This window comes from Notolabrus celidotus, chromosome 11 (genome assembly GCF_009762535.1).
Source record: "Notolabrus celidotus isolate fNotCel1 chromosome 11, fNotCel1.pri, whole genome shotgun sequence".
Taxonomy (NCBI): domain Eukaryota; kingdom Metazoa; phylum Chordata; class Actinopteri; order Labriformes; family Labridae; genus Notolabrus; species Notolabrus celidotus.
The window spans coordinates 17,358,644-17,374,288 of record NC_048282.1 but is presented as its reverse complement, the minus strand read 5'-3'; the positions used below and the strand labels follow the sequence as shown (position 1 = coordinate 17,374,288).

General features: G+C 39.7%; 1 protein-coding gene across 1 annotated transcript; it reads right to left on the bottom strand.

Moving 5' to 3' along the window:
- Positions 1-829: 829 nt before the first annotated feature.
- sort1b (sortilin 1b) lies at positions 830-13,906 on the bottom strand. Its single transcript, XM_034695727.1, is given in 30 exon segments — positions 830-3,096; positions 3,883-4,012; positions 4,155-4,267; positions 4,368-4,387; positions 4,390-4,452; positions 4,455-4,474; positions 5,137-5,253; positions 5,488-5,567; positions 5,569-5,678; positions 5,794-5,984; positions 6,382-6,553; positions 6,667-6,769; positions 7,045-7,151; positions 7,630-7,767; positions 7,770-7,784; positions 7,974-8,021; positions 8,024-8,077; positions 8,080-8,116; positions 8,503-8,552; positions 8,555-8,578; positions 8,581-8,614; positions 8,616-8,629; positions 9,103-9,152; positions 10,165-10,229; positions 10,562-10,653; positions 10,656-10,719; positions 10,859-10,961; positions 11,050-11,123; positions 11,242-11,301; positions 13,221-13,906. Coding segments are annotated over 30 exon segments (2,436 nt in total). The 5' UTR covers positions 13,494-13,906; the 3' UTR covers positions 830-3,081.
- Positions 13,907-15,645: the final 1,739 nt, after the last annotated feature.

The window sequence follows — 15,645 nt, the reverse complement described above, 5'->3', positions numbered from 1 at the left end:
ACTGGGGAGTGTAATGCTGCCCTCCACAGGCTAGGTATAGCAACTACTTACAGTCTGGCATACAGCCCAGTTGATTTTAAGAACCGTAAAACCGCCCGACAAAAAATCTCAGAGGCTAAAATACTTGTTTCTGCTACTGTTATTGCCACCCAGCTTATGGCTGGTATAAATGAAGAGACCCAAGTGACAACATCAGGGGTAAATTCAACAGAGGAGGATGAAGATTGCTGGGATGGACAAGTGTTTACAGAGGAAGAACTTGAACAGTATATCAATATGGATAAACCTCCACCTGTGGTGCAAGTTGGGAGTGAATTTTTTGATGTAGAGGGCAATTTTTTGTTCAGAATCTGACGTCTTCCTGTGTTTGGACTTTTTGCTTTCTTTATTTAACACTTGATAATACCCTGCACAGGGATTGTCTTTACAGATGTTACTAAGCAGACTAAACAGGCAAAATAAAACAATTTCAGAATTAATAAATCAGCATTTGTTCCCTTGTGCGTTTATTTATTTACACAGTTTCCATGTACTTTTAAACTTATATTAATATATACCAATATATTTTAAATTAAAATAAACATAGATTTTACTGAAAGTTTTACTTAAAACATTTATCATGCCTACATAAGCTCTTGAGCCAGAATGTTTTGTAGTAACTCAACCCTTTGTGATCTAAGTCCAAATATGAAAACTGAGTAAAACCACTTTAAGTATGTTGGTAAGCCACAGCAAAACAAATCCATTTTTCATTTTGCACGTGGCACCATTTACTAAGCTCCTATTTTAACACAGCTGTTTGTAAGAAATAATAATTAGACAAGAAAAATAAAGGAACATATGAATTTATTGGCGAACCCAAAGAAAATTGCTTCAAATATACAGAAAAGAGAAACATAGCAGATACAAAGATGTAGCCTTGTATATTTACAGAACCATCACAATGACTTTAATTTATACAGCAGTTTAAAACTGTCAGAAAAATGTGTTACCTTCACGTAATGCAATAAACCGTCGTTAAATAAGAGTGTCTCCCAGTGCAAAGCAGCTTAATTATAACCCTGTCCAATCTGTGTTTTCAACTCTCTTGTCCAAGAATCACAGCCAGTATTAAGTCCAATGACAGAAAATAAAAGACAAAAATAGCCAGGTTACTGTGGGCTAAAGCTCTGTGGATTTATATTGAAAGTTAACGTGCAGTTTAATGAGAGCTCCAGTGAAACCAACACTTCCTTTACTTCTCAAGCATTTATCTCTGGCAATGAGTGCAACTTCAGGGTGTCACTGACAAACTGGATGAAGCTGGATGCAAAGCAGTTTATATAAATAATTACCAGTAAATAGATGCTGGCCACACACTGGGAGGGCATCACATCATATCCTCACACCAGGCACTTGTATAACCACATCCATTTTACTGCACTCTTGAACCCGCCAGTCAAGAATAAATAAATCCCATATGAAAGCAACTTATTTAAAACACAGCAGACACATAATTGTGCAATAAATGATTAAAAGAAAAAAAGCCTGTTAGACTTAACATAATATACCAGACAGCTCTGGAGACAAATGTAGCTTTAAAATGACAGTAGTACCAGCATGATTAAAAAGAAAACAGCAGTTAATGTGACTGACATAGATGAGGAACTTTACATTATTTCAAGATTTTCTCCACCTTAGATGCGAGTACCAATAAGAAAAAAATATTGCTGCATATTATGCAACCATGTCTGTTACTCTCCTTATAGCTTACAGTGTTTAAAATGCTATACAACATTTACATAACTCAATTTCTTTTTCACATTGCTCCTGCATTATCTCCAAATGATTTTGATGTATTCATCTGAATCGGATGGAAAATATATTGTAGATATTTAATATCAAACTAGATTTATTTCTGTTGTTTCTTAGCATCTTTGAACCAATGTTTACTGAATGCAAATTTGTTACATCAGTTCAAAAGTGGATTAGTACAAAAGCTGCTCAAATTATTATAAACAGGACTTGTGAGTACAGTGATTTTTTTTTACAGTTTTATCATGTTAATCCTTAGGTCACATTTATGAAAAATGTTCAACTACAAACTCTAAACATACAAAGGACCTTGTGCTTTAGACATTTTTTAAACAAACTCTGTCCTGAAACAGACACACCTGACCGACACAAACATGAATGTGTTTCACTCAACAACATCTCCATTCATACATCAGACAATTTGTTCCAGTAGGGTTACTTTACGTGTATGTACACTCTGAAGATGTTATTGCTATTGAGCCTGATGCAAATTGACATTTCCACTTGCATCTTACTAAACTCAATGTAATTGAGGGACAAGGTATTCAGAATTATGATCCAAATACAGATTAAAAAAGGGAATTTAAAGTCAGTGCCCAGATGAGGAGGAGGCTAAAAAGCTAAAATTTAAAAACTCTTGTCCGTCCTGGGCACATTTTTTTAACCAACAAATACTTTAATAAAAGTAAGGATTGAGTCTGTATAAGGGAGAGTATTTAAGTTACCAACAGCAACCTTTTCAACACCAACCAAATTGATACCACATCAAAGATGGCAAAGAAAATGATGTATGTACAAGTGCATGTGGAGAAAGGGACACAGATCTTCAACAGAGGTGAGAATTATTTGCAGGAGCACTCCCCGGTAACGGGAGAAGCAGAACCCTGAATGCAACAGTGACAGATTTACACAACGAGCTTTGCTTCAAACCCATTACTCCGCCTCTGTTAGCAGATCGAATTACTGCATCAGTTCTTCGTTCCCTAAAATAAATAACCCAGAGACCAAGACTCAATCAATAAAATCAATAACAGGAGCAAACACTACTAGACCTCCTTCGCAGTTCTTTTCATCGGTGACACTAGTCCCACAGAGCCTCAGTACATTCATTTTTCTTCATACATGACAGCAGAGTCGCACAGACTCTTCGTCTGTTCGCCGAGGCCTGAGTGCAAACCAGGAGGTGAAAGGAAGAAGTAGCTGGAGACAAGAGAGGGACGGCAACAGCAGCCAGCCACGGAGGCGGATGGGAAATCTGTTGCTTAGTTGCACAACAGGTTGTGCTGGTTATTCAAGCAGGTCCTGTAGAAAGAGAAAATAGGATGCCGATGAAGAACCAACAGAAGTGAGCAAAACACAAACCATTGTGATCATGTTAACACACACACACCTAGCACAAATCCTTAAATGACCTAGTTTATGGTTAAATGTCAGCATTCTAACTTTACAGCAAAAATGTAAACCAGACTCTGGTGTAAAGAAAAGAACACCAGGCTAGAATCAATACTCCAGCTGAGAAATGACCATGTTGTATTCTTTAAATAAAAGGATATGTGACAGCATAAATCAAACAGCTGTCGGATAATAGTTTAGGTCATGACTGTTTACTCCCAGGAGTCTTGATATCTAACAGTTTTCTGGATGATGACTCAGCAAATATTTGCATATCAGAGTTGTTCTGGTCTTGGGTACGTGTCAGCTGATAAGCAACATGACAATGCAGTTTAAGAATGGGGAAAGTATGTTTAAGGTAATGCAGTTTTTCTATTGTAGAGCACATTTAACATAAAGTCACTGGGTTTCTTCTGCTAATGTGTTTTCTTCAGTTCTGACAGTGAAATGGAATATTAGCATATATCTCATTACCATTGTAGGCTATATTTTCTTGTTTTGTTCACTTTTACACTGTAACTACTTGTGCTTACAAGTCAGAATGACCCATAACATTATAAACCAAAACATTAACATCAAGTAAGACTTGTAAAGTTTAAAATATCAACATTTATTTTGGTTCACCGTGAAAACAAAGCCTGTAAGCCACGTTTCTGTCACAGCCTGCCTATGAGGGAAAATAGGGATTCACTGTACCTCGTCTGAGTCATCATGAAACTCGATCTTGCCGTTTTGAGTGTGGTTGGTCTCCAGTGGGTCGTCTACCCCCTCAGCAGCATTGTCCTCAACATGCTGCTGCAGCACAGAGTACCTGTGAACCAAAAACCTGAAAAGGAACATTCAAAATACTGTCAGGTTCATGTGAATCAACTGAAACATGAAGAAAAATAATCAATGAAAGACAATAAAAGCAAAAGAGATAGTTTGCTCTTTTAAAAATGTTTTTCCCGTGAGAGAGGAACACTAACCTGCCACCACAGACATATTTCTTAACAAAGAGGACCCCTGCTGCAACGCTCAGCAGCATGATGATAATGACTGTGATCACAATAGGGATAGACTTTGACGAGCGGTTGTCTACCTGTAGAAACATATGTAGATAGACTTCAAGTTGACAAAAAGCATGTAAAAATCTGTGTTCGCAAGATTTTCTGGAAATCTGAGCAGGACAAGGTACTGACCGTCAGTTCTGGACCAATCAGTCGCTCACACACCTCCTGCTGAGGTCGATTTCTTTACGCTCAGGCATCCGTCCCCCCTCACATTGTCTCCAGGGATTTTCCTATATCTGTGGACCACAGACACATTCAATCAAGAGACTGCATGACCATTGATCTGCGCATGGTGTTCAAAGCTAAAAGATTCATTTTGCCAACAGTAACATGATATATTTGAGGCTAGTTTATTTCAGGAAATAATAAAATTAAGTTCATTAAAAATAAACTTGAATGAATATCTGCTCCTGTAAAACTATACTAGACTAACTAACAAAGCTCATTATAATATTACCAACTTCACATGTTTTACTATAATGACATATAGTAATTAATCTATGGGCACAGCCATCCTCACATTCTGTACAGTTTATGTCAGTTTATACGCAGTGAAGTGAGCACAAGTTACTAAAATGTACTTTGCAACTTTGGCAGCATTTACTCTTCCTCATTGTAAAAATGCCACTCATTCTCGCCTTGACCTACTTCCTCTAATGTTTGCACTGTTACAGTGACTTCCACATTTTCACCACTTGTCAGGTGAAGAACTGGACTACTTTTTTTTATATCATTACGGCCCAAAAAAAAAAATGCACTAACATTAACACAGCATTATCACATTCATTGCTCTCTCTTACATCTTGTCACAAACGACATTTCCTGTCAATGAGATGAAGAAACAAACAACTGACACGCAGAGATCTGCTGGCCTTTCAGACTGAAGCTCGAGTCTTACCCACTGGTCTGCAGCTGCTCTTCTTTGCCCTGCAGGCAAAACTCCAACACTTTGCCCTTCAGGTCCGGCTGCTCCACACATTCCGAGCTGTTCTCTTTACGGTAATACCCAAAGTCACTGTGAGGAGATGGCAGATGATGGGATCATAAATTATAACTTTTTTGTCTCATCACTTTTACTTCTTGAGTTTGGGTTTTAAATATCTTCTCTTAAAGGAAACATGTACAACAGAGTACGTTTGATCCCCGTTTGTCAAGGTGAATGTGAGCTTTAATGCTCTGATTATTAATGTGCAGTATACATTTTAAGAACAGTATGTTGGATTATTTTGTGATAGAGCGAGTGTCTTACCACAGGAAATCATCCAGGGTGCAGGGACACGGCGTTGGCTGAGTGTTGACCTGATAATCTCGTCCGTTCCAGCAGACGGAAGTCCTTCCTGAGACGCAGGAACCTCTCTTTGTAGCCGAGCATGCAACCGTCATTGGGGTCACTGATGTCATCAGAGTGGGCCAACCACTGCACATAGTCATTGTCATCACCTACATACATAGACATCATTGGATCTGTTAACAACTTATCTCAACAAACATTGATAAATTATCTTGAAATTTACACAAGTGCTTTAAAATGAGTTTGTTTTACTGTGTGACTCACAGTCTCTGGTGAGCAGATCCCTAAAGTCGATGGTGATGGAGATCCAGTACTGGCTGAGGAGGGAGTCTCTGTAGCCCCAGATACTGACGTTCATGGAGCGAGCTCCCGGCTCTGAGGCCAGACCAGTGAAGTAGAGGGGCTCTTTGGTGAAGGTGTACACACCCCAGCACTGTCCTTCATCTGTAGAAAATCTGTACAAACATGACAGGCCGAACAGATATTAGACTGACTTAAACAAGTATCAGTAGGCAGCATTAAGACTGCTTTGATGCATGACTGTTACCTATACAATTTAACAATTTGTCTATACAGAGCAATGACTTTTGGCACCAGTACTTTTCATAACTCGAGTTGATTCTCCATCAAAAATCAACCCAAACTAGATACAGTGCACAGGCTACAGAGAGGTGTCTTTGTGAAGTGAAGAAGTACACTCGTGCACACTATAACAGTGCTTGAGATAATCACACAAACAATCCTACAGACTTGGTTGTTGTTATAAGGTTCAACATCATAGGCCTCTGTGTTTTTACCAGTAGTAGCAGTAGATATTAAAATAGATAATGCCCGTTTATAAATGAGACTCACTTGATCTTGTCGATAGGTTGGGTAGGGCTGTGCTCCACAGCAATCAGCAGACCTCCAGAATCTAGAATGGCGTAGTGATGGGGCCCATCGAGAGCCTTTATCCAGGAGTAACCTCCATCATCAGACACGTACACATCAGGCTTCATCACTGAGATGGCATCACCAACACTCCCTGGTCAGATACAGGTCCAAAATAAATATGTGTTATGGATATGCAACTAAAACAGTTGAGTTTATAAACTGGTTTGGGGGATACACAAGTAAAAGCTCTGATCAGAGACTTACCATGAGATAAGATGAGACCCACAGCGTTTGGTTCACTCAGAGGCAACATGGGGACATTCAGCCTCATGGCTGTACTGTAGGCAGCATGGATGTGGAGACTGCACTATAAACACAAACACAAGCAGCATGTGATTTCAAACTGTTTATAGGAACAACACAGAGGAGACAAAAAAAAATAGAAATAGATAAGCCAGGATACAGGTATTGTGTTTTTATCTTGTTGGTGCTATAAACTAGATAACACTTTTGTAAAAAAAACTTGATTTATTATAAAAATAAAATTAAATATAATCTGTGCCAACAAAATATAAACATACACAGTTTTTATTTAGACAAATTTAACTTCTCTGTTATTTTACATCGGTTTCCTCTCTTTACCTTATCTGGGTCTTTGGCTGTCGCGTCACACTTGCTGTTTGCAGGTTGCCGCAGGGGAACCCACTCCCCTCCCTGATCAAAGGACACAACAGACTGCACCGAGCTGTCTGTAACAACAGCAGAGAGACAAAACATTTACAGTTAGCATTATACTAATACCCCTCCTTGAAAACAATGTGTGCAAACAAAGCTTAGATTCAGTCACTTCAAAAAATAGTAAGTGATTGGGGTAAGCTATCCAAGTGTCAGACCATGCTGCCATTGAACAATCATGTAATCAGGAAGAGTTGTGCAGGAGTTTGGATGTGAAAACAAGTAAATCAACAGATTTTTACAGGATATAGTGAGTGGAAGACAGTGGAGTTAAGATGTGGATGGTGATGTGAAATACTGCTGTTCGGGTGTCAGCCAGCCGCTTCACACAGACAACACATCTAACACTGAACAGCTAATTAAATATTTACCCAACCCCCCTCCCTCTGGTGTGTAATGGAGAAGTCGTATATGTGTGTCTTCTGATGGGAACTGAGTACAGGCATGTGTTGATATTCTTTTATCAAAGTACAGGCACATGAATAGATCTACCTTCTGCGAGGACACTAGTGATGAAAACTCCTCGCAGGGAGGTGACGTTGGTGAAGTCCGTATCGCCGCCTGTGGTGGTGTAAAGGTGGCGCTCCAGTGACTTGGAATACACAGTGCCCCGGTCATCTGATACATAAATGTACCAAATCCTGTATCTGTGGAAGGTGGAGAATATTACCACACAATGTAGTCAAAAAGCAGGTCATTTGAAATACTGGATTGATGAAAATACATATTTTATGAAGAACAATGCACTGAACTTCTTTTTTGTGCGACTCAGGAAAACCATTCTCACTGCTACACAATCTGAGGAGTAAAAATGTGAGGTTTCTGTTCAGACTGACCTCCTGGCTCGTCAACATGCATGAAGACCATTTCATCGTTAGCTGCAGGATGGAGTAAAACTGCTCATGACCCACTGGTGGTAGCTGGGCCATGTTCCACGTCTCCCGTGGTCCACTGACACGTAGATCATCCTCAGGGTGCCCTGCAGGGAGGGAGAAGGTAAAGGAAACAAATAAGGGAATGGACAGGGAATAGATAGAACAACTAAACACCACTTAACAAATATGCTAACTGAGATAATAAAGCATAAAGAATTTGAAAGCATTAAAATAAAGGTAGCTGAACTAGAGCCCTGACCCTAAGACCTTTAAACAGAATATGGTGTGCACAATCAGGGAAGTTGCCATTTAAAACACCATATTTATCCATGGGCAGCAATAACTTAAAATATGGATACAACAGCATATTCCATTTGAAATTGATAACACTAAAGCTAACAAACACTGAGGCTTAAACAATCATACCGTGCCTCTGGAGGCCGGATCATGTTTCTGTATCTGTTGGTAACTTGGACTGCTGCACACTGACCTTGCCTGTCATTACAGAGGCAAAGAGGAAACGTCCACCCAGGCCAAATGATAGATCTTAGTGGCCACAGTCTTGATGTTTTTCCATAATCTGTTGTCCTCCTCAGCTCCAGGCATTCCCCGATCACCTGGAAAAAACACAGAAATAAAAGTGTGGTAAAATAATTTGATTTTACAACTGAGGCTTATATTACAAATAGGTATTTAGGAAAAATATGGAACTACAATTTAAGAACAAGGATATAAATATAAACACCAACTTGCCATGATCATCTGTTATCTTTATATATTTTAAATCTCTGGATGATTTTTCAACAGGTGTCTCAATTAAACATCTTATTGTTTACTTTTCGGAACACTTAAACAGACATATCACTTTTGAAATGATCCAAGACAAACATGTGAAAGCAGTGTTGGTGGGGGAAACACTGATTGCTGACAGGTTGCATGGATTACTCTCAACCACATTTTAGGCTTCATCAGAAGCCACACCAACACCGGTATTGGATTTGAAACATGTTTTATTTTGTTACATGTGCTGCTTCTCAGTAAACAACACGTACATCAAATATTAATGAATCTAAGAGGATCTTTTACTTACTGCAGGATCCGTTGAGGCTGGTTGTGAAAAAGATGGAATTTTTCCTTCCCCTGGAATCAGAGGGAGAAGCAACAAAATTTAATATAAGCACACCCACACATTTGAGTCCAAAAAAGCCAAGGATATGTGAGAAAATGCATAAAGACTGATTTATTAATGAGGATGTGACCGCTGTAAGTGTGATAAATATGAAAAAAACATAAACTCAACAGGCAATGCTTAGGAGCATAATAGGTTTTGCTTCACTGTGAAACTGAGCACATGACCTGGCTTATCAAATAAAACCAGCACACAGCCATGCCTTTCCTAAATATGTACTTTATTTTGAGTGTGTGTTTTAACTTTTTTACATAACGAGACAGCTGCTTCCAAACTTTAACTATTTGGATTATTGTCTTTGAGACAGCAACAAAAGATCATGTTTCAGAAGGACATAGAGTTCACTCCGGTTCACTCATACATGGTGACCTTGATCACACAGCCTTAAAACTGAAACTAAAAAGCTGCCAAGGTTAGACGGAAATAAATACTAAGAAGTTCCTTCAAAACAACCACAGCACTGTGAGGGCTTGGTCACAACAGATCGGGTTAAACAGTCAGCAAATTAGAGAACATTTTCCACCTATTTTGCAAGGGTGCAGCATCAGAAATAATATGTTTGAGAAAAACTGCTAACATGCCTCTCGTGTTAAAAACACAATGACTATCTTAAACCTGAATATCTGGTGGAGTAATGGGGTGTGGCTAAAAAAAATAGATTAAACATTATTTGCTTCGATCATAGTTACCCTAATAACATTGGCATAACTTCTGCCTTTTATTTCTTGTAATATGTAACTCTTCAGAGGAACTAATTCTTAAAAGAACAAATTAAAAATACCATATCTCTTCAGAAATCTTTGCTACATACCAGGACAACATGAATGTTTTTTCACTCCTCCCTAATCTCACTGAGAGGAAACATTTCCCTGAGACACAGAGACACTCAGGGATATTGAATAACCCAAGACACCAAAGACAGGTGCTAATTTCATCCGTTTGTGTCCTCTCTTACCATTTCACCAGACCACCATGTTGTGCAGCTTCTTCCAGTTACTGCCAAAATCTTCAGACAGCCAAAGTTCATTCTGAAGACACAGAGAAAAGACTGACTCATTCACTGATTGTTAACATGTAATGACACCATGTTCATATCTAGGTCACTCAGGACTCAGTAAACTAGAGCTGCCCATAAATACCAAAGCCGTGACAATATATGCACCCTGTGTAAATAAAAAGGCTTATTCAAAGGGCCTCTTCCTGCTATGAGGAAGTGAGATGAGGGTGATTGCTTGAGAGTTTTACAACAGGTCAGTTAATCAACATAAATTCATATCTTATCAAGTCTATAAATATTTGCTAACCTACATCTAGAGGGGTTACCCTTAGTACAAGCCTTTCTTTCACTTTATTCTTACACTGTTACTGAGACCATCAGCATGTTGGAGTTGTAAGGGTTGTATGTGATCTGCATCATGGGGATGAAGGGCAAGTCCTGGGGGATGAAACTCTTCCGAAGTCATCTGAGACAAAGATCCGAGACGCGAGACCCCCAGACACTTCTGCTGTCAGGATCACCTACGAGTCAAAATTCAGACTGATTAAACTGTACAAGATGAAGGTGTTGAAGGTTATTAACGAGAGCAAGACATCACAGATGGGCTACATTATTAGATCTCTGAATGGCTTCATAAAGCTTGAAGAGGTCATGACTCACTTTTCCAGAGTTCTCAGGCCCGATAGCTATTCCAAACTCTGATCTGATAAAGGTGCTGTTGATAAGCTCAGTCACATCTTGGAAAGACTTCCCGTAGTTCTCACTGGCAGACAGACAAAGTTATAAACAAATGAAATGCAAATCAAATATAAACATTTGCTTCTTCAAACATGTAAGATCATGAGACTTACCTCCGGTAGAGTTTGGACTGCCCAAACCTTAACATGAAGAAGGGCATCTGGAACGTAGTCAGAGCCAGGATCACCTGCAGAGACAGAAGGCAGAGCAAAGATCAAGTATTAATGCATGATGTGAAGAGGCTCAGAATCTGTCACTTTCACACAGCCTACTGAACAATTCAGCAAATATTGAATTACACTTACCCCTGTGCCATCTCCGACCCAGGCAAGTGACACTGACCCACTGAGGTCATTGAAGGAGTACTGTGAAAATAGCAAAATATGTAAAAAATAAGTCAAATACATTAAGTAATCATACTGAGCAGTAGAGATGTTCAGGTATCACTTTTCTACTTCCCTTTCTAACACATACACTTGAGTACTGGCAGATACCAAGTATCCTATGAGGTGCAAATAAAATAACATGCATAATGTTGATGGAAAAACACCTCTTGCTGACCTTTGTCTAACAATACACTCTTTTCTAGGACCACACTCAATTTTTTGTCATTGTCACACATCAATTTAGCTGAAAGTAGTTCATATTTTGGGAGGCTACTTGGTTATGGTAATGTATCAGTCCGCTGAGAGGCATTCTCGCCATCACATGATACCACATTTTAGGCAGTGTGAGTGGCCGATACCAAACTACTCAGTGTAGCAGTTCAGAAGTGAAAAGCTGTGAAAGCTTGAAAAGGAACAGACTTTTTTTGCTGACAAAAGTGATGACACCACAGAGTTACAAAGTGCAGTCAAAGCCTGGTTGTGAATTTTGCCTCCAGTCTGTATTTCTGCTTTGATAGACACCGTGTTTCCTCTCAGCATGTGCTTGAGCAGAGATGACAAAGTGAAAACGTGAAGCACCACTTATAAGACCAGACAAGCACTTCAGTGAGCATGTGGCTCCAAGCCAGTAGCTCTGAGGGCAGACTTCTGAATAAAGATACCACATTTCAAAACAAAGGTCAAAAATCACATTTTGTGCACATTTTGTCAATCAAACTGTGCAGCTCTGAGAAAATTATTTTCTGTTAACACAGATTTCAGCTGCCTGTTTGATGTAAAAGTCTTGATTCTGAGAACCCATTTAGTGACCCGTAGTAGAAACCTTGCGGGGAGTGAAGTGGCTGAGCCTTTTCTGGAATTCAGTCGACTTTAGATTACTGGAGCAACTATACAAAGAGTGCAATGCAAAGTTGATCACATGGCTATGACAAGCTAGACAAATAAGCAGGGCAGGGCAGTGCCAGGGTCAGTGTACTGTTTGTTTATAAAAAAAAGAGAGAGCATTGCATTGTTGCTTGGATACTTCATAAGCTGCATTTATTTCTGTGCTTTCTCTGCCTTTTGTGCTACAACAGTGAAATCCTTTACACATCTGGTGAAACTAAATTTAGCACTCTGCTATCCAGGATTTAAGCAAAAACCAGACACTCATCTCACTGTATTCAGAGACACTGTCTGCCTGCTTGTAGTGTTACACACACACACACACACACACCACACACACACACACACACACACACACACACACACACACACACACACACACACACACACCGCTTTTAATTACAAAATAACTACCACACAGCCAGTCACATGGATCCCTCAGGGGACATTTCCCTGTCAACATTCACTTTTAATAAGACAGAGAGAAGAAGGATCCTTAAATACAGAAAACAGCTACATCTTTGAGAATAATAAGATATAGGTCACATCCATCAGTGGAGCATCTGGGAGGTAAACCGGTCTGGTTATGTTTCAATACAGCACACGTAGCTCTGAAAGCATGAGGAACATAGGCGTTGTTTCTGTTTCAGAAGGTTACGTTGTATTACCCTGAGCCAATTATTTGGAAATAATCAAGGCAGTCTAAAACGGGTGGACAGAAAGTGCCAAAAGGTGCGTCTGACTGCTTCTGACTGGGAGAGGTTCGGGGAAGGCCACGGCGTTACACCCTGCACGTCTTTTGATGATAATACTTGTATTAAATAAATCTACAATGATGTAGGCCAAGTGTTATTCTTGGGTTCAAGGCTTATAATTGAAATGTAGACAGCCAAGCATACACTGCATAGCTGATTAAGCCCTCTCATGCACCTGCTTAGCACCTGCGCATCCTCTCTTGTCTCATTTAGCAGGGAGACGTGTGAAGAGTAACAGGACCTCAATGGGTAACTTACATGGTGGGTGTTGTCTGCTAACTTGGTTTCATATCCTTGCAGGGTATGGCAGGAGTCTCCTTGCTCAGTACTTCTGCGTTTTATCTTGTGACTTGGTGATGCAGCCAGCCATGCAGGCAAAGACCTCTTGACGATTTTCGCAGCTTTCTCCTTGATGTATGAGCGCCTTACAAAAAGCGACTGTCCGAGGGCTTTGGATCCCTGCTGAAAATCTACACCGGCTGTGAAAGTGGAAACAGATAACAACAGGAGACAGGGCAGCAAAAGTCCCATCCTTGGTGCTAGTGTCACTGACAAAGGAAGCAAAACAGAAAGGGAAAAAAACAGCCAAAACCAGTCTTTGTTTATCCCGGGCTTGCCTTGAAATTGAAGGTCGCTACAGCACTGCCGCGGATGACATCAACAAAACAGTAGTCCTGACAGCGACTATTAAAAGGCTTTGAAAACACGAAGCTCCCACAAAGATCCGGCTGTTTTCTCGCGCTGTTGCGGTTGAATTGTGCAAACAGACAAGAACGTAATTTCCCAGATAAACCGGAGTATTTCACATCAATTATTCGCGCTACTCCTTCCCCTACATGATACACTGTAACGAATACGCAAATAGTGTCTGCGGGTCGTTAGCAGGCTGTGCTTGGAGGCGGCTCTGTGATTGGCTGGCCTTCCTTTCTGGTCCACCTTGCCGTTTCTCGGTTGGTTAGATTCTGAAGAAGGCGGTGACAAACAGGAGAGCAGGAGGCCAACAATTAGATGCCAAAGCCTGTGAAGCTAGGTTGAGCGCGCTATCATATAACTTCATGTAACTACCCTAAACCTAGTTAAAATGGGAAAAGCTGCATTTTCCTGTCATTATGAACTGTTCCTTATTTTATTTTAACAAATAGAATTGAGGGTTGACAATATCAGACACACTTTAACAGCAGAGAAGTGCCTTTTAATTGCGTATGTGCTGCTTTATAATTAATTGGCTCAGCACTATTAGGTCGCACACCAAGCTCTGACACTCAGAAAGTGATAGGTCTAATACGTTTATATATATATAATATATATATTAATATGTGTGTGTGTGTGTGTGTGTGTGTAAAGTAGCAACTATTCATTATTGTGATGGGTGCAATAGCTCACAATTCACATGAATATGACACTGGGAAACATTTCACATGTACATAGATCAGGGTGCTCTCTGAGCTGTGTCTCACAAGCCTATCTTTCTAAGTGGAACACCGAGGCTTTAGAGGGGTTGAACACCTGCATCTGCCCCAGTGTTGCAAGGCTCAAACAAGGGATTAAATTACTTAACGAATGCTTTGCTATCAGTGGACAAGTCCTGAAATCAATTAATTGAATCCAGTGCACGAGGGAATTTAAAATACTTTGTTTCTGCAAACATATATATTACTAGTTGAAGAAAATGATACCATTCCTTTTTAATCAAGGCTTTTTTGGATGGAGTATTTCAAAACATTTAGATTTTAAGTATAGTATTTAACTGTGTTTCCCATTCAGGCTCAGTTCACAATCTCTACGATTTGAAGTAAACCTGTAGGACTTGTTTGATCATTGTCATTGAGAAAATCAGTGTCAAAGAGGAACATGAACCTTTCTATCATATGATTTTAGGATAGGTAAATTTATTAGACTGAATGTTTTGTGTAAAGCGCTGCATTCCCAAATTATATCTTAATTGAATTGGTTAAAATGGGTCATATTGGTGTCTTGATTAAACGTATTCATGTGATGGGGCAGTGGGTCACAACAAACCCATGACTACTGGTCATGTGTTGCAGGGGAAAAAATCTCCATAATCATAGCTGCCATGGGCTAGACTGACCAAATTCAACCTGCAAACACTTGGACTGAATACAGAAATATGCATTTTTAGTTTTTCCTCATCTTCTCCTGAAAAAACTCCAGTTATTCATGGTGGGAAATGGTAGCTTTGTCATGCTGGCTTGGTAACTGAAACTGTGTTAGAAGGGAGGAGGAACTGATCAGATCGACTTGCTGGATATTTGATTAGTCTCATGTTGACTGTTTAGTGTAGTCTGACCTGTTTGACAACCTAGAGGGTCTACAACAATTAAAGGTGACACATGATCTCTACCAAAAATAAAAAGCTGTGGAGCAAGTTTCATAGTTTAAAAACTCTTGCACTTGGAACTCACAACTTAGCCATGTTCAAATCTGCCTTTTTAGATCAAGAATCTCTCATATGGTTATTACATTTTGCATGAGTTTTCCTAAATTCCAAGATTCACTGAGAAAGCTAAACAATTTGATCTGTAGTGCAGCATTCCACCACAAATGGACTGTACAAAGAAGTAGCAGCCCTCCCCCATGGCAGCCCAGTCCACTATCAAAGGGGAGAACAAAGCCACATTTATTCCTTCGAGATGTTCCCAGTTAAGAAAGAAATCCGCCTTTC